The sequence below is a fragment of the Bos indicus genome, chromosome 19 (genome assembly GCF_029378745.1).
Source record: "Bos indicus isolate NIAB-ARS_2022 breed Sahiwal x Tharparkar chromosome 19, NIAB-ARS_B.indTharparkar_mat_pri_1.0, whole genome shotgun sequence".
Taxonomy (NCBI): Eukaryota; Metazoa; Chordata; class Mammalia; order Artiodactyla; family Bovidae; genus Bos; species Bos indicus.
In genome coordinates this window covers 35,222,387-35,241,098 of record NC_091778.1, presented here as the reverse complement: position 1 = coordinate 35,241,098, position 18,712 = coordinate 35,222,387, and the positions used below count along the sequence as shown (strand labels likewise).

General features: G+C 50.8%; 1 protein-coding gene across 1 annotated transcript in view; it reads left to right on the top strand.

Annotated features, from left to right (window-relative positions):
• Positions 1-3,672: 3,672 nt before the first annotated feature.
• SLC47A1 (solute carrier family 47 member 1) overlaps positions 3,673-18,712 on the top strand; it is a 30,275-nt gene continuing 15,235 nt past the window's right edge. Inside the window, exons 1-5 of the mRNA XM_070773149.1 lie at positions 3,673-3,841; positions 12,856-12,957; positions 14,524-14,592; positions 16,078-16,226; positions 17,575-17,617. Coding sequence (XP_070629250.1) covers positions 3,707-3,841; positions 12,856-12,957; positions 14,524-14,592; positions 16,078-16,226; positions 17,575-17,617 — 498 coding nt within the window. The 5' untranslated portion in view covers positions 3,673-3,706. The remainder of the gene's footprint in view (positions 3,842-12,855; positions 12,958-14,523; positions 14,593-16,077; positions 16,227-17,574; positions 17,618-18,712) is intronic.

Here is an 18,712-nt window from a genome sequence, read left to right as displayed (position 1 = left end):
CTCCATTGGGATTTGCCTGATGTTTTTCAGATGATTAGACTGGAGGGTTATGGGTTTTGGGGAGGAAGACCATAGAGATAAAGTGCCATTTTCATTACATCCTATCAAGATGCCCTCCTCCCCCCAAATCCCTGTCCCCCGGAACCTCAGGATGTGACCTGATTTGGAACTGGGGTCTTTGCAGATGTGATGAGGTTAAGATGAGGTCACATGGGTTAGGGTGGGCTCTGATCCAGTGACTCGTGTCCTTTAAGGAGAGAAAACAGACACAGAGGCAGAGGTTGGAATTATGCTGCCAGAGGCTGAGAGATGCCAACAACTCCAGAAGCCAGGAGAGAGCCCTGGAGCAGATGCTCCCCGAGCCCCAGAGAAGGAACCAGCCCTGTCAGCTCCTGCATTTTAGACTTCTGGCCTTCAGCACTATGAGAGAATACACTGCTGTTGGGTTAAGCCACCAGCTACAGCACCCCTAGATACATACTTAAGCACATACTATGAGCCTGATTTATCACTGTTGATGTTAACCTTGGTCATGGGGCTGAGGTCATCTTTGCCAGGTTTCTCTGCTCTTAAGTCACTGTCTCCCCCTCCACACACACACCCTTCCATGGTGTGCTCTTTGGAAGGAAGTCCCTGGACACAGTCCCGTTGCACTTTATTTTTAAAAATTAACTGATTAATTAATTTTTGCCTGCCCTGGATCTTTGCTGCTGTGGCTCCCGGGCTCTAGAGTGAGAGCTCGGTAGCTGTGGTGAGTGGGCTCGGTTGCTCTGCTACATGTGGAAATGTCCCAGACCAGGGATTGAACCTGTGTCTCCTGCGTTGGCAGGAGGATTCTTAACCAGTGGACCACCAGGGAAGTCCCCACAGTCCTTTAAGGAGTTGGGAATGCTCCATGTCACAGGAGGGTTTATTTGAAGGCTCGTGAGAGTCCTTTGGACAGCAAGGAGATCAAACCAGTCTAAAGGAAATCAACTCTGAATATTCATTGGAAGGACTGATGCTGAAGCTGAAGTTCCAATACTTTGGGCACCTGATGTGAAGAACTGAGTCATTGGAAAAGACCCTGATGCTGGGAAAGATTGAAGGCGGGAGGAGAAGGGGATGACAGAGGATGAGATGGTGGGATGGCATCACCGACTCAATGGACATGAGTTTGAGCAAACTCCAGGAGATGGTGAAGGTCAGGGAAGCCTGGCATGCTGCAGTCCATGGGGTCACAAAGAGTCGGACACAACTAAGCAACTAAACAACAACAATCGTGAAAGAGGCTTTTCTCCTTCCAGTATTCTCATATATGTTGTTACCAAGATAAAGGACTGATCATATATGTTGAAGGACTTAAGTGTAGCAACTTTTAAATTCCTTTAATTAATCCTATTAGCTTTATCCCCATGTAATTTCTTTGGGCCATTTGGAATTATAACCATGAACAATGTTTTGGTATCTTCTCAGTAGTCATACATCACATGTCTGTTTCATGACTTCTAACGTTGGCCAGGATATCAGAAGACCATTAAAGAGCTGGGCTTGGAGATGTAGCATACATCCTAGCATTTTTGTCTGGCGGGACCCTCCCTCTGTGTAACTCTGGTGGGACTCTTGCCAGTGACAGACAGCACCCAACCTTTCTGGTATAGAGTTGAGCCAAAGGTTTTGGGTCCAGCCAAACAAGACCCTATTTCCCCGGCCAGGGTGGCAAAGGCAGGCAGGAAACGTAAACAGGGCCAACCAATTTTCTCCGTTTTTGGTTTGTTTGGTCCTGAAGAGAAGTGGGGAGGGTCTTATTATCTGGATCACAAGGTAGGAAAGATGGGAATGAGGATTAGGGGAGGCTAGCCTCCCGAATAAGCAAAGAGGGGCTGCCTACAGAGAAAGACGAGGCTGAGGAGTGAAGAGCAAATAGTGGGGAGGGGACTTCCGTAGTGGTCCAGGTTAAGAATCTGCCTTCCAGTGCAAGGGACTCAGGTTCGATCCCTGGTGGGGGAACTAAGATACCGCATGCCACTGCCGGGCAACTAAGCCGAGCTCTGTAACTAGAGAGAAGCCTCCACACCATGATGAAAGACTCGTGGAACTAAGATCCCACATGCCTCAATGAAGGCAAGACTCCATACACCCAATAAAATTAAATTTAATTAATTAATTTTTTAAATGGTTGAGAGAAGAGGGTGGGGAAGACAGATGGGGAGGCAGAACACTCATGACCTTGTTGTAAATCCCTGAAGCCAGACTTCTAGCTGTGTGACCCTCTCAGGATTTATGTTTTCCTTTTTCTAGAATTGGGCCTCTTAAAACAGAGGGAACTTTGACTGTTACTGAAATCACTCTCGTCTTGGTGGCTAACTTTTCTTAGGCAATTACCCTGTACCAACCAGGCTGAGAGCTCTTAGTCCATCTCAACGTTCTTTCTTTTGGCCACCTGACTTGAGGGACGTTAGTTCCCCAGGGGAGGACTGAACCCTTGTCACTGGCAGCGAAAGTGCAGAGTTCCAACCACTGGACCACACCATCTCATTTAATCCTCACCACAAAGGGCAGCTGTAGATATGGTTTCGAGTTCACAGATGGGAAAACTGAGGCTCTGAGGGACCAGCAAGTTGCTGGCACTCTCCCCATAGACCCTGGTGGTGTCTCCTGAGCCCAGGTTTGCTGACACACAGCCTCTTGGTCCCTTTGCCAACAAACACTTGGCACTGGCCATCTGCCTCTACCAGGATGCAGTCACTGGCCACTGCAGCCCCAACCTTCATCACACCCTGAAAGGATTTCAGAGTGGAGATCAGGAATGAGGCTGTCTGCTCTGGGAAAATCCTGGCAGAACAAGCCTGCAGAAGATATTCTCAGGAGAAGATTTTATGAGCCTAATTCTTGCATCTCCTCATGTCTAGAAAAACACTAAAATCATGAAGGGGGACATCTGCTCCTGACCAGCAGGAAACCTTTGCTAAAGAGTGTGCTTGACTGCACACTGCCCCCTTCACTAAAATAGTGCATAATACTGACCCCCCTCTACCCCCACTCCCATTTTCGGAGCAGTTCCTCAGAGCTCTCTGAAATGTCACCTTCCAGGCTATAGTCCTCATTTTGCCCACACTAAAACTTAACTCACAACTCTCTCACGGAGCATTTTAAAAATCAATACCCTTATCCAGCTGTTGGATAAACATCCAAGACCAGAGAACCTGAGTCCTGACGCTTGAAAATGTGGCCTCGTGCGCTATCCTGGCAGAGTCTAAATTAAAGAACGGGCGCACGCGGGCTGGGTGGGGCGGGAAGAAGAGCGTCCGCACAGTCAAGTCCGCACAGTCAAGTCCTGTGCGGTCTCCCAGCCTGCGTGCAGAGCAGGCGCTCCGGGAGCCGGAGGTTTCTGGCTGCGGGCGCGGGCTCTCAGTGGCCAGCCCGCCAGCGCTTCCACGCGGCTTTCAGACCCCCAGCCCTGGGAGGTGTGGAGCCGGCGAGGGCCGGAGGACCCAGCCCCCGCCGCGCTTTCCACTTTCTGCTTCTTTCCGGAGCTTCCTTCAACTGTGTATTCGGAGTCCCGGAGTTGGCAGGCCTTGGCCAGCTAAGCGGGCGACCTGGGCCGGGCGGCGGGGGCGCGTCCAAGGTGGGCGGCGGGCGGCCCGGGGCGGGGACTGGAGCGCGGCTGGCCCGGCCGGGCCTCCCCTCGGCTTCCTGCGCGCTCCCCGTGGCCGGCGCCCGGTACATGGAGGCGTCCGAAGAGCTTACACCCGGGCCGGGAGCCCGGGCGCTCAGCCCGGAGCGCCGCGCGCCGCGCTGTCTGCGGCTGGCCGACCTCCGGCGGGAGCTACGGGCGCTCCTGTTCCTGGCGGGCCCCGCGGTGAGTAGGGGGCCTCACCGGGGGCTGGTCCCGGGGGCGGGGGTCCCCGGGCGCAGAGCTAGCGGGAGGCGGCGGGCGGGCGCGCGCGGGGCCACGGTCCTGGGAGCCTGGAGGCGGGCAGGTCCCGGCGCCTCCGCGTGCGCCCGGGCCGCGCTGGCCGCCCTGCGCGGCTGGACAGCTAGGGAACGGAACCGGCCGCGTCCAATCTCCCGCTCCGGAGCCTTCTCTGGATGAGGGCTCCCGAGGAGCAGGCAGAAGCCACCAGAACCGCAAAACACTGCGGAGAACACCGAAAACTAGCCGTCGATTCTGGCCGTGAACGTGCGTCTCTGGAGTAACTCCAGGTGGGGAGCGGTGTCTTTTAGACCCACATCTTCAGGACCATTTCTTCGTTGCATAAATCAGCCTCTGCCCAAGGAAACTAGCGGCATCCTGCCCCACACGCCCTCCCCCAATTCTTGTGCTTAAAACGTTTTTGATGTGGTTCTCTTTGGGGCTGAGGTTTTTTTTTTCTCCATTATCATTGTCAGTTTAGGACTCTTTCTGTGTTTTCTATTTAAAGGTAATTAGAATTTTGAAACCACAACACCCACAAAACAGAATCTCATCATTGTTCTGCCAGTTTGGGTGATTTTCAAATCAACAGGGTAGGGGAGCCCTTTCTTCAGACAAGAAGAACCTGGGATGGTTCTAAGGGGAGAATAAGCTTTTGGACTGGAGAAGGGAATGGTTCCCCACTCCAGTATTATTGCCTGGAGATTCCCATGGACAGAGGAGCCTGGTGGGCTACAGTCCACAGGGTCACAGAGAGTCAGACACAACTGAGCAACTAACACACAAGCTGTTGGGCTCTGGGGTGATGAGACATTCTGCACCTGCAGAGGCTGAGGCAGACAGGAGTGACCTGATGGTGACCCTGCTGTTTGTGGGATCCTGAGATGCCCATTGTGTTGTACCGGGTGGCATGGATGAGACCGGGAGAAAGCCATGGCTTGAAAATCCATGTAGCGGGGAGCTGTTGGCAGCCAGAGGGAAAAGAACACCTGGTTAGGAATCTTTCTTGTGGGTCCAGTTCTCTGCTTTGGCCTCAGAAGGGAGGTTAGGAAACGGCTATGTGAACCTGAGTCGTCTGGTAACCTCTTCTAGCTTCTGTTAATCCATCCATAAAATGCGGATAATAATACCATGCTTGGCCCAACATTATCTCACAGGTTACTGTGAGAAAGGTCTCTGTAAGGCTTCCCAAGTGGCTCAGCAGTAAAGAATCTGCCTGCCAATGCAGGAGACGTGGGTTCAATCCCTGGGTTGGGAAGATTCCCTAGAGGAGGAAATGGCAAGCCACTCCAGTATTCTTGCCTGGGAAATCCCATGGACAGAGGAGCCTGGGTCCATGAGGTCACAGAATAGGACATGACTTGAGCAACTAAACATGCAAAGCTGCTATTGCTCTGCTAAGTCACTTCAGTTGTGTCCAGCTTGCCACCCCATGGACCATAGGCTGCCAGGCTCCTCTGTCCCCGGGATTTCCCAGGCAAGAACACTGGAGTGGGTTGCCATTTCCTTCCCCAGAGGATCTTCCTGACCAGGGATCGAAACCTTATCTCTTATGTCTCCTACATTGGCAGGTGAGTTCTTTATCACTAACACCACCTGGGAAGCCCCCCAAAAATGAATAACTAAACAAGGTAGCCTCTGAGATGCAGCCCTCCCAGGGCAGGCCCCTGTCTCTGCTGGCCCCCAGAATCACCCAGTCCCCTTGATGGACCTGTCGGTCTGCAGGGATGGTTAGCACATGGCTGACATGCAGCCCCCCGCCCTTTCTCTCTGTACACCTGTGTGTGTGTGCCTGTGACGATGTTAATTATAAGCGTAATCTATGTTCCTTGTAGAAAAAATAAAACCGAGACAAATGAAAGGAAAAATCTCTGAAATGATCTGAGATAACCGGAGAGTTGGGAAATGTTCCTTGCAGCCGTTTGTGGGAGTTTCTGTTTGACTACTTTATGCAGTCGGGTCATAGAGTTCTGACACCTGTTTAATTGGTCATGGGTTGTATATGGGCCCCTCTTGGTCCCTCTCTGTCTCTGTTCCCCTCTCCTCTGGGTTTTCTGTTTCCTGGGGGCATGAGGGAGGGGAGAGGTGCCCCTCATTGCCTGCTCAGGGTCCCCCTCTTCGCTTTCTGAGGGTCCACCATCCATTAGGTAGGACCTTGGTCTGAGGTTCCTCTCTCTGCTTTTCTGTCTCCCGTTCACCCTATCCCTTCCAGGCCTCTCATATCAACACTGACCCATGAGGATCCAATGTAGGAATCAGGTTGAGGGATTAGGATTTACCACACCTGCAGTGAGCTTTAAATGAGGGCTGTAAAGAGAGAATAATGCAGAACACAAAGGCAAGCATGTGAGATGAGCTGTGCACATCTGAACAGAGGCTGGGCCACATTTTCCTTTAAAGATTTAGGTAAACTGTGCGTTTGTTGGGGCAGGAAGGCAGTTGTTGAAGTTACCTGGCCTTAGGCATTTCAGCTGAACTTTCTCCTCGTCATTAGCTTCTCTTCACCAGACTGAACTGTCAGTCCTGAAGAATAATCTCAAAGAGGGATTGCGTGCTCCTCAGGGACACAGGCTGTGCAGTGCATTGGTGAGGATAGAAAAGATCTGCGGTAGCCAGGTCCAGACAGAGGGCACTGGTTTCCATCTCCATGGAAACAGGCTCACCCAGGAGAGAGTTGAGAGGGTCTAAGGCTGAAGGACAAAGACTAGTGACAACGCCCCCCAAGCAGAAGGGCATCTGAGAGACTGGCTTCCTGCCCACGAACCTGCAGGCTGATCTCTGACTGTTACCCTGTAGGTGGGGAATGAGGAGCCAGGGGTGTTCAGTGACCTTATGTAAGATGTCGCAGGACCAGACTTGCTGGAGGCAGAAAATAACCTTGGCCGAAGGTGGTAGCTCCTGGGCAGTCCAGTGGTTAGGACTCTGAGCTTTCACTGCCAAGGGCCCAGTTTCAGTCCCTGGTCAGGGAACTAAGATCCCACAAATCCAACTGCCTCCTGCCCTCACCTTTTCCCAGCCCCAGCCATCCCTCACACCCCACCCCATCCTGCCTGGAACGTTCTCCCAGACAGGCCCCCTTCACTTGCCCGCTCACCAGCCAGGTTGCGGCAGAAACTTCTGTGACTCCTGGGTTCCTGTGTTGTCTGCAGTGCCCGTCTTGTGTGATCCTCTGTGTTGCTCCGTGTTGAACATCTTTCCCTGTGATGCCCTGGGTTCCCTGGGGTGGGGCTGGAGCCATGGTGTTCCCCTTACTCAGATCCATGCTCCCGTGCTTGGCCTGTACTCTGTGCTCCGAAGGAGTGGACAAGAATTGACCTTCTTTTTTTTTTCAATTTCAAATTTATTTAATATAAATTTATTAATTTTAATTGGAGGCTAATTGCTTTACAATATTGTATTGGTTTTGCCATACATCAACATGAATCCACCACGGGTGTACATGTGTTCCCCATCCTGAACCCCCCTCCCACCTCCCTCCCCATCCCATCCCTCTGGGTCATCGCAGTGCACCAGCCCCGAGCACCCTGTATCATGCATCGAATCTGGACTGGCGATTCGTTTCACATATGATAATATACATGTTTCAATGCCATTCTCCCAAATCATCCCACCCTCTCCCTCTCCCACAGAGTCCAAAAGACTGTTCTATACATCTGTGTCTCTTTTGCTGTCTCGCATACAGGGTTATCGTTACCATCTTTCTAAATTCCATATATATGTATTATACTGTATTGGTATTTTTCTTTCTGGCTTCACTCTGTATAGTAGGCTCCAGTTTCATCCACCTCATTAGAACTGATTCAAATGTATTCTTCTTAATGGCTGAATAATACTCCCTTGTGTATATGTACCACAGCTTTCTTACCCATTTGTCTGCTGATGGACATCTAGGTTGCTTCCATGTCCTGGCTACTATAAACAGTGCTGCGATGAACATGGGGGTACACGTGTCTCTTTCAATTCTGGTTTCCTCAGTGTGTATGCCCAGCAGTGGGATTTCTGGGTCGTATGGCAGTTCTATTTCCAGTTTTTTAAGGAATCTCCACACTGTTCTCCATAGTGGCTGTACTAGTTTGCATTCCCACCAACAGTGTAAGAGGGTTCCCTTTTCTCCACGCCCTCTCCAGCATTTATTGCTTGTAGACTTTTGGATAGCAGCCATTCTGACTGGCATGAGATGGTACCTCATTATAGTTTTGATTTGCATTTCTCTGATAATGAGTGATGTTGAGCATCTTTTCATGTGTTTGTTAGTCATCTGTATGTCTTCTTTGGAGAAATGTCTGTTTAGTTCTTTAGCCCATTTTTTGATTGGGTAGTTTATTTTTCTGGAATTGAGCTGTAGGAGTTGCTTGTATATTTTTGAGATTAATTCTTTGTCAGTTGCTTTGTTTGCTATTATTTTCTCCCATTCTGAAGGCTGTCTTTTCACCTTGCTAATAGTTTCCTTTGTTGTGCAGAAGCTTTTAATTTTAATTTGTTTGTTTAATTTTGCTTTTATTTCCAGTATTCTGGGAGGTGGGTCATAGAGGATCCTGCTGTGGTTTATGTTGGAAAGTGTTTTGCCTATGTTCTCCTCTAGGAGTTTTATAGTTTCTAGTCTTATGTTTAGATCTTTAATCCATTTTGAGTTTATTTTTGTGTATGGTGTTAGAAAGTGTTCTAGTTTCATTCTTTTACAAGTGGTTGACCAGTTTTCCCAGCACCACTTGTTAAAGAGATTGTCTTTTCTCCATTGTATATTCTTGCCTCTTTTGTCAAAGATAAGGTGTCCATAGGTGCATGGATTTATCTCTGGGCTTTCTATTTTGTTCCGTTGATCTATATTTCTGTCTTTGTGCCAGTACCATACTGTCTTGATGACTGTGGCTTTGTAGTAGAGCCTGAAGTCAGGCAGGATGATTCCTCCAGTTCCATTCTTCTTTCTCAAGATTGCTTTGGTTATTCAAGATTTTTTTTTTGTATTTCCATACAAATTGTGAAAGTATTTGTTCTAGCTCTGTGAAAAATACCATTGGTAGCTTGATAGGGAGTGCATTAAATCTATAGATTGCTTTGGGTAGTATACTCATTTTCACTATACTGGAGAATCGACCTTCTGAGAGTCAGGTGATTGGGTCCTGACTGCGCTTCTGACCTGGCTGCGTGACTGAGGGCTGGGTGTCCAGCTTGCCCCCCTGCCTGCACTTACCTCAGGTATGTGCACCCAGTGACCTGGCATCCTGCCAGGCTGACCTTTGCTGCTGATGCTGACCTTCCTGGCATCTCTGGATGGGGCGAGGATGGACCCTTGGGGACTGGGCTGGTACAGCACACCAGGCAGGCTCACACCCTCTGTCCTTCTGGCATCCAGCCCCAGAGGGCACTCTCCCAAAGCCTCCTGGCCAGAAAACGAGGGTCTCCATGACAGGAGGCAGAGACATGCACAGACAGCCCGGCCATCTCTGTTGTCCACTTACCCCTGTCTGAACCCCAGGCAGGAGTCCTTGAGGTGCTGGGGGAACAACCTGTGGGCCCAAAAGCAAGCCCTGTAGGTTCTGTAGGTCTGGTCCTTGACGGCCCCCACTTGATTGGACAAGTATAGTGGGGTGCGGGGGGGAGTATGCTGAAAAACAGATCCCTCAGCCCATGGACATCTGGACTCTGTCGCTTGAAGTGGGACTGGGCATGAGTCTTCTGACCAAGACCCTTGGGTGATCTCAGGTGTGTGGTTAGCAAACGTGAACTCTGGAGCCAGGACCCCCTCCGCCCCTGAGGCTGGGGTGTGGCAAGTCTGGCCATCCAAGGACTGCACCACTGGGATGACCCACCTTCAACCCAACAGTTGAGTGGATTAGCTCTGCACAAGACGTGGGTTTGATTCCTGGGTCAGGAAGATCCCCTAGAGGAGGAAATGGCAACGCATTCCAGTATTCTTGCCTGGGAAATCCCATGGACAGAGGAGCCTGGCAGGCTACAGTCTATAGGATCACAAAGAGTCAGACACTACTGAGCACACACACACACACATACACGCACAGACACACACACGTGCACTCATGGATTATCTCAGCTAGATTTCCCAGCCTCTGCTCTGAGAGATCCCACCCGTGCACTAGGCATTCACCCTAAGAAAATGTCTGGCCCCACCCAAGTAAGAAAGACATTCTGTGCAGTGTGATTTGTATCAGCAAAACCTGGGAAGCAGCCCAGAGACCTGACCATGGAGGAGGCAAGTGCATTTTCCTGTGAAGCCACAGAAACAGCTTACATGTGGCCTGCGGAGTGACCGGACATTGTGTTACGGAAATATTGAAGTCTGATGAAAAAGGGGAAAACAGATCTATGACTATCATTTGCAACAGTTTATGACAGTTCAGTTCAGTTCAGTCACTCAGTCGTGTCCGACTCTTTGTGACCCCATGAACTCTTTGTGACCCCAGCACGCCAGGCTTCCCTGTCCATCACCAACTCCCAGAGCTTGCTCAAACTCCTGTCCATTGTTGAGTCAGTGATGCCATCCCACCATCTCATCCTCTGTTGTCCCCTTCCTCCCTCCTTCAATCTTTCCCAGCATCAGGGTATTTTCCAATGAGTCAGTTCTTCACATCAGGTGGCCAAAGGATTGGAGTGTCAGCTTCAGCATCAGTCCTTCCAATGAATATTCAGGACTGATTTCCTTTAGGATGGACTGGTTTGATCTCCTTGCTGTCCAAGGGACTCTCAAGAGTCTTCTCCAACCACGGTTCAAAAGCATCAGTTCTTCAGCGCTCAGCTTTCTTTATGGTCCAACTCTCACATCCATGCATGACTACTGGAAAAACCATAGCTTTGACTAGATGGACCTTTGTTGGCAAAGTAATGTCTCTGCTTTTTAATATGCTGTTTAGGTTGGTCATAGCTTTTCTTCCAAGGAGCAAGTGTCCTTTAATTTCATGGCTGCAGTCACCATCTGTAGTGATTTTGGAGCCCCCCAAAATAAAGTTTCTCACTATTTCTATTGTTTCCCCATCTATTTGCCATGAAGTGATGGGACCAGATGCTATGATCTTAGTTTTCTGAATGTTGAGCTTTAAGCCAACTTTTTCACTCTCCTCTTTCACTTTAATCAAGAGGCTTTTTAGTTCCTCTTCACTTTCTGCCATAAGGGTGGTGTCATCTGCATATTTGAGGTTATTGATATTTCTCCTGGCAATCTTGATTCCAGCTTGTGCTTCATCCAGTCCAGCATTTCTCATGATGTACTCTGCATAGAAGTTAAATAAGCAGGTGACTGTATACAGCCTTGACATACTCCTTTCGCGATTTGCAACCAGTCCATTTTTCCATGTCCAGTTCTAACTGTTGCTTCTTGACCTGCATATAGATTTCTCAGGAGGCAGGTAAGGTGGTCTAGTATTCCCATCTCTCGAAGAATTTTCCACAGTTTGTGGTGATCCACACAGTCAAAGGCTTTGGCATAGTCAATAAAGCAGAAGTAGATGTAGTTTATGCACAAAAAGGCTTAAAAAAAACCGAAAAGATTGATAGTGATGCTGAATATACCCAAATAAGGGCCCTGTGCCCTTTAAAGTTAATATAAATTCACAATCAAAGAGACACCAACTCTGTGAATGAAACCACAGAATATCTGTGGGGTGGGGACAGCATTTAGTCATGGCCACTTCCTGGGAACAGGCCTACGGGGGCCCCTGGTTCTGACTTTAGGGTCTACAGAATTGGGGTTTTCATATCAACCTTTTTCAAAATTTCTATTTATTTTTGGCTGTGCTGGGTCTTCATTGCTGTGTGGGCTTTTCTCTAGCATTCTGGGTGGGGGCTTCTCTCTAGTTGCAGTGTGAAACTTTGGTCTCTGCAGTGGGGGAAGCAGGAACTGGGTTGAGGTTTGGAATTCGATGTGGAGATGTATGCACCCTCGCCGCCGCACACGCATGCACACGTGCACACACAGCTGAGAGCAGGCCTCTCAAGGTCTGTCGATCTGGGTCCACCTGTGGAGATGTACCTGTCTGTCTCCAGGTGCAGGGAGGGAAAGCAGGCGGTCACCTGTACCGTCACCAGCAGGGCCAGGTCCGATGCCCACATGGCAATCTTGGGTGGTTGCGGCGCTAGCCGATGGCAGTGTGGGTCGACAGAGGTGAGGACGAGGGTCACTGGGAGCCTCGCCTGAGATCACCGGAGGAGCTTTCGCCCTCGAAGGACTGAACGGCAGCAGTGCTGGCTGGACCTGCACAAGCTCCCTGAGCCCCGGGTGTGCACTTTGAGAGGGGCGTGTGGGGCCGATGGGCTTCCCGGGAAGTCCTGCACCTCCCGGGTCTGGCAGGTCACAGAAGGTGGTTTTAAATTAACCTGAGGAGATAAGTCAGTGTCCAGAGGTGAGGCTGGAAGTTCTGGAATGGTGAGGGAGAATGAGTCCGTGTTCCTCAAGCTGCATTTGCCCTCATATTGGAGGCTTTGTGGAATCTGAGATGCTTGGCAGACTGGTGATGATTCACTCCATCGTTCCAGACCCCACTGGCCTTCCATTGAGGTAGCCTCAGGTCCGCCTCAGGAGTTCCTCTCCGTGGACTGTTCTGCTGGCCGTTGAAAGCTGTTCTCTTCAGCCCTCAGGAGGAATCTGAAATAACAACGGGGTCATCCCAGGAGGCAGCCTCTAGAAATTTCAGGGAAAATAGGCATGCAGTCTACGGTATGAGAATCTACAGTGAAAAATAAATTTTAAAAGTTGGAAGTTCTCAGAAACATGATACTGGAGGCAGCAAATGAACTTGCATATTTTTCAAGAAGTCCACCCGAGGCTGCTCGTTTGCCTGTGAGAGCTGGCGGAGGCTCCGTGCAAGCCAGACCTCCTTACCTCTGGTCCAAGCCCACCGGGGAGGGCGGGGTCACCTGGGAGCCCCCCCCCCCCCGCCCCCCGCCGCCTTCCTTCCACTGCCATGGCGGCCCTCACCTGCAGCTTCGTGTTTTCTGTCTCTTCCCAGTTCCTGGCCCAGTTGATGGTGTTCCTCATCGGTTTTGTGAGCTCTGTGTTCTGCGGGCACCTGGGGAAGCTGGAGCTGGACGCTGTCACACTGGCAATTGCTGTACGTACAGGGCTGGCCAGCTGAGAGATAGGAAGCCGTTTGTGTGTTCATTTGCTCCTGTGGCTCTTACAGATGATCAGAGTTTTGGGGCTTCAGGGAAGACACATACGTGCCTGAATCTCTCACTGTTGGAGGCCACTGGTCTGAAAGGGGTTTCACTGGACTAACCTCCAGGTGTGGGCAGGGCTGGGACCGTGTTTCCGTCCTCAGCCTACCTCTCCTTCCCCAGGGAGCCGCCCCAGGTATGTGTCTCCTCAGGTGCCAGGCTCCGGAGGGGGCGTCTTTGGAGGGCCAGAATTCTGTCTGCCACGCCAGCTAGTCTGCCATCCCTGGAGCTCTGGCTCCCACCCTGACCCCACATCTGGAAGTAGGGAATTGTTCACCAGTAGAAACCCTCCCCCCTCCCCCAGCTCTGGATTTGTCTCTTATCCCGAGATGCCAGAATATGAAACCCTGGGTGCCCGGGTCCAAACCTGAAACTGGGAGGAGGGACTTCCCTGGTAGTCCAGTGGTTAAGAATCTGCCTTTCAGGGCAGGGGACATGGGCTGGATCCCTGGTGGGGATCCCTTGTTGTTCCACAACAAAGACCCAGCTCAGCCTACCGCGCCCCCCCCAACCCCAAATAATAATAAAACTTTAAAAAATTTAAATAATAAAAATTAAAAAAATCAGGAGGCACCAGTCCTCTCTGTACCCCAGACGTGAGCCCCACAGCCACAGAGAGGTGTCATTGCCCTCAGCCGTGGTTGCTGGCTTGGGGGCCCTGCCAGCCTGTTCACTTGGGCCAGCAGATGTTTCGCTCAAGTTCTTGCCTCAGGTGTGTCCTCTGAAATGCCCGCATCGGCCTCCCACACCTGGTCCATCGGGCATTTGAACTTGCCACCTCTGAGCCTGCAAGGTGCTCTGAACCATCCCCAGGGGCTCGTGGATTGCTTTGCTTTCAGGGAGCAGCGTGGACAACCCTGGTTTAATTATCCTTTTTGGTCTCTGATGTTTGGATATTTGGGGAACTCAGCAAGCTTCCCACAGATCCTTCTTGGCCACGGAAGTGCAGGAAAGCTGGTGCTTCCAGGCTGGGCCTGGCGGGGACTGCTGTCCCTGGTGCTTCCTGCAGACTCAGGGGGCAGCGGGTGGAGGCAGGCAGGGCCTCAGACTTCCCTGGTTTGGGGATGCTGTGGATGCTGGAAGGCATGAGTCTTGGCTCTGAGACTTGTTCCTGCTCTCGCAGAGTCCTTCAGGGCGTTGTGTGGGTCATCCTTGGTCACTAGCAAGTGGGCTCACCCAGGACTGCTCTGTGCCATGCCGCAGGCCCCTTAAGAAGGGTTCATGGTCCTCGGAACCTCGGAAAAAGGTGCCCAAGACCTGGGGAACAAATGTCTAAGAAAGACTAATGCAGTGTTGTCACCACGGCCTTGAATGTCCTTTCCTCCCAACACTGTGTCTGTCCTTTAATTCAGGGCACGGGGAGGTCTGTGCACAGGCTCTGGGCGGAGTGCTGAGGGCTCCGGGGCTCTGACGGGCAGAGGGGGAACCTGCCCCCAGCCTCCTCCCTGGTTTGTTCCCAGGTGGTCAACGTTACTGGTGTCTCAGTGGGGTTCGGCTTGTCTTCTGCTTGTGACACGCTCATCTCCCAGGTGAGTGGCAGCCCCAGGTCAGGTCACTCCCCCGCCCCGCACCAGTTGGAGGGTGGAGTCCCCCAGGGCAAGCCCTTGCCACATTTCTCAGCTCTCCTGCTGGCTCCCAAGTGTGGCCACAGGTCTCTCTGTTCTGGGAAGTGGCGTTTTTCTGCATGACTGCCCTACTGCTACGTCTTGACAGATAGGGGATGTTTTGTAAAAGTCCCTTTTATCACTTCCAACATTGTGGAGCTTGGTATGTCCAGGGGTCCTCAAACGGGCATGTGTGTCAGAGTCACTTGGGGGCCCCCCACCAGCCATAAGCCTGAAGAACCAGGTCTTGGGTTTGGGGTGGGGAATGTCCTGACTGGTTGTGTATGCCGGTCCCAGTGGCTAATTTCAAGCTGCCCAAGATGTCACTGAGCTGGCTGGGGAGGGCTGTGCATGGTGGGTTTTGTAAGCAATAGGGGCTGGCTCCAGTGCCCCCCCCCATCCCCAAGTTTCTGCATCAGTAGGTCTGGGGAGGGGGAGGCCCAGGACATCATATTTCTAATCAGTTTCCAGGTGAGGCCACCCTGACTGCACATTAGGATTACATGAACATGGGGAGATTTTACAAATTATTGGTGTCTGGGACCTACTGTGGACCAGTTAAGTCCAGACTTATCTTTATCAAGCCCCTGTCATCAATGATTTAAAAATGTTCCCCAAATTAAACATCCATTTATGATAAAAACTCTTCAGAAAATAGGCACAGAAAGAACGTACCTCAATATAATAAAGACCATACAGAAAAAGACCCTGGTGCTGGGAAAGATTAAAGTCAAGAGAAGGGGGCAGCAGAGGATGAGATGGTTAGATAACATCACTGACTCAATGGCATGAGTTTGCACAAACTCCAGGAGATGGTGAAGGACAGGAAAGCCTGGTGTGCTGCAGTCCATGGGGTTGCAGAGAGTCAGACATGACCGAGTGACCAAACAATGATTAGGTCACAGCTAACATACTCAATGGTGAAAAGCTGAAACCTTTTCCTCTAAGATCAGGAATCAGACAAGGATGCCCTCTTGCTCCACTTTTATTCAACATAGTATTGGAAGTCCCAGCCATAGAAATCAGAGAAGAAAAAGAAATACAAGAAATCCCAATTGGAAAGGAAGAAGTAAAACTGTCACTGTTTACAGATGACATGATGCTATAGAAAATCCTAAAGACGCCACCAGAAAGCACCTGGAGCTCATCAATGAATTTGGTAAAGTTCTAGGACACAAAATTAATATGCAGAAACCTGTTGTGTTTCTATACCCTAACAATGAAATATCAGAGATATAAGAAATGTTCCTTAGGTGATTCTGATGAGCAGCGACGTTTGAGAACCACTTATACCTAAAATGTAGCAGTTTCTGGGGCCATCTGTCTCTCTGTGGGGCGTGATTGGAGGCCTCTGGGGGACAGTGAGGGTGCCGTTTCTGTGTTAATGTGTTGGTTTGACTGTGCACGCAGACGTTTGGGAGCCAGAACAAGAAGCACGTGGGCGTCATCTTGCAGCGAGGCATGCTGGTGCTGCTGCTCTGCTGTCTGCCCTGCTGGGCGCTCTTCCTCAACACCCAGCTCATCTTGCTGCTCTTCAGGCAGGACCCAGCCGTGTCCAGGTGAGATGGGCCACCCCCTGGCAGGATGGGTCCATCCCGGCAGAAAGATGGTGCCAGCCAGGTTCAGACTCTGGGGGTTCCCAAGGCCAGGGACAGGCCATGCATGAGGAGCAGGTTAAGCTGTCCTCAGCTGACTCTCCATACCTGGCCCATGGGATAACATACCTGGTCCTCATTTGGGTAACTTTCAGGTAAATAGTTCTGGGTGAAATATGATCTGCAAACACCCTCTACATGAAATGGTGGTTCATGGTGTTGATTCCCGGTTCTGTGATTCTTGGCCCTGGTCAATATTAAAATCACCTGAATGCTTTTAAAGCCCACCGCTGGGGAATTCCCTGGTGGTGCAGCAGTTAGGACTCTGTGCTTTCACTGCCAAGGGCCCAGGTTCGATTCCTGGTTGGGGAACTGAGATCCTGAAAGCCACATGGTGTGGCATTGGGGAAGGAAATGGCAACCCACTCCAGTATTCTTGCCTGGAGAATCCCAGGGATGGGGGAGCTTGGTGGGCTGTCGTCTATGGGGTCACACAGAGTCGGACACGACTGACGTGACTTAACAGGAGCAGCAGCATGGTGTGGCAGAAAAACAAAAAAACAACGCCCTCCCCTCCTCTGGTGCCCTCCCCCAGCATGTTGTTCTTTTCATTTGTTTGTTAAAATATTTAGTTATTTGGCTGCATACGAGATCTTTGATCTTGGTTGCCACCTGTGGGATCTTTAGTTGCGGGATCTTTAGTTGCAGCATCTAGTTCCCTGACCAGGGATCGAACCTGGGCCCCCTGCATTGGGAACACAGAGTCTTAGCTACTGGATCACCAGGAAGTCCCTAGCATTCTGGTTTAATTGGCCTGGGGTGCAGCCTGGGTGTCCATGTCTTTCAAAGCTCTCCTAGATGATTCTAAAATGTGACGCAAGGTTTGAGAGCCGCTGGTTTAGTTGATAAAGACCTTTTATGACTTTCTGCTCAACCAGTGGCTCTGAACCCAGGGGACACTTGGAATGTTACAAGACGTTTCTGGACGTCAGAACTGGTATGGGGGTGTCGCTGCTGGTAGAAACCAGAGATGCTCCATCTTGGGATACACAGGACTGCCTCCACGGCAAGAATTACCCAGCCAGGGTGCCCAGTTTGAACCCCGTGTCCTGGACCTGGAGAGACTTGGGAGAACCAAGAATGGCCACTCGGGTCATAGGATGACATGTTCTGTGTAGATTCTGACAGTGCTCCAGTAGCTTCAGCCTGTACGTTTAGGAAAAGCCAAGCACGTGAAGGTAGTGTTGCTGTGTCCTGCCTACCTTCCCCTGGAAACGGAGCACTCTGTCACTTTTCCCTCTTCCTTGTACAGGCTTACCCAGACCTACGTCATGATCTTCATTCCAGCTCTTCCTGTAAGTGTCCACGGGGTAAGGGGGTCCCTCCTTGAGGTTCATGGGTAAAAAGGCAGCGGAGATGCCTTGAGCTCAGGGATCTGGTTCAGCCCTGCGATGATGCCCACATGAGGAGCTGGCTCCTTCAAGGAAGCGTAGTTTTCATCACACTCGGGAAAGACACAAACCTTTATCCCTCAAGAAACACCAGGGTCAAGAGGGCTGCAGAGGCCGGGGTCCCCGCTCCTGTAGCAGAAGGGGCCTCTGCTCACCCGAGGGGAGGAGCTCAGACTTCTCCTGTAGACTGTGAATCCTTGCCACCACGGACCCCCAGGGGCCTCGCCCGGAACTTTGAGGCTCTTGCTTGCTAAGCCTGAGGCATGGAACCCACGTGTGTTAGTGTTCGGGGGGGGGGCCCTACCTGCTTGGTGAATAAGCACAGCTATTTCATTCAGTTAAACATGTGGCTGGATTAGTCTGCTGAGCTGCTGTAACAAAATATCACAGGCTTAGACAACAGAAACCGATTTCTCACAGTCTCGGGGGCTGGCAGGTCCAAGGTCAAGGTGTCGGGGCTGGTTTCCTCCGAGGCCTCTCTCCTTGGCATGGAGGCCCACCCCCAGTGTTGCTTGTCTGCCCAGAAAGGGCACCAATCCTGCTGGATCAGGGCCCCCCCAGTGGCCTCATTTAAACTTAATTGACTTTGGGCTTCCCTGGTGGCTCAGATGGTAAAGAATCTGCCTCCAATGTAGATTGGAGGATCAAACCTAGGTTCAATCCCTGGGTTGGGACGATCTCCTGGAGAAGGAAATGGCAAGCCACTCCAATATTCTTGCCTGAAGAATTCCATGGATAGAGGAGCCTGGCAGGCTACAGTCCATGGGGTTGCAAAGAGTCAGAAACGACTAACATTTTCACTTTTAAAGACTTTATCAAATATGGTCACATTGGGCATGAGGGCTTCAGCATATGAACTGGGAGGGGATGTAATTCAGACCTCAGAAGCACTCATTTGCCCTCATAATTGAGATCGTGGTCTTTATTTTTTCCTTTTAAACTGAATATTCTTTTATAAGATTTTTACTTAACATCTTTATTGAATTTGTTACAGTATTG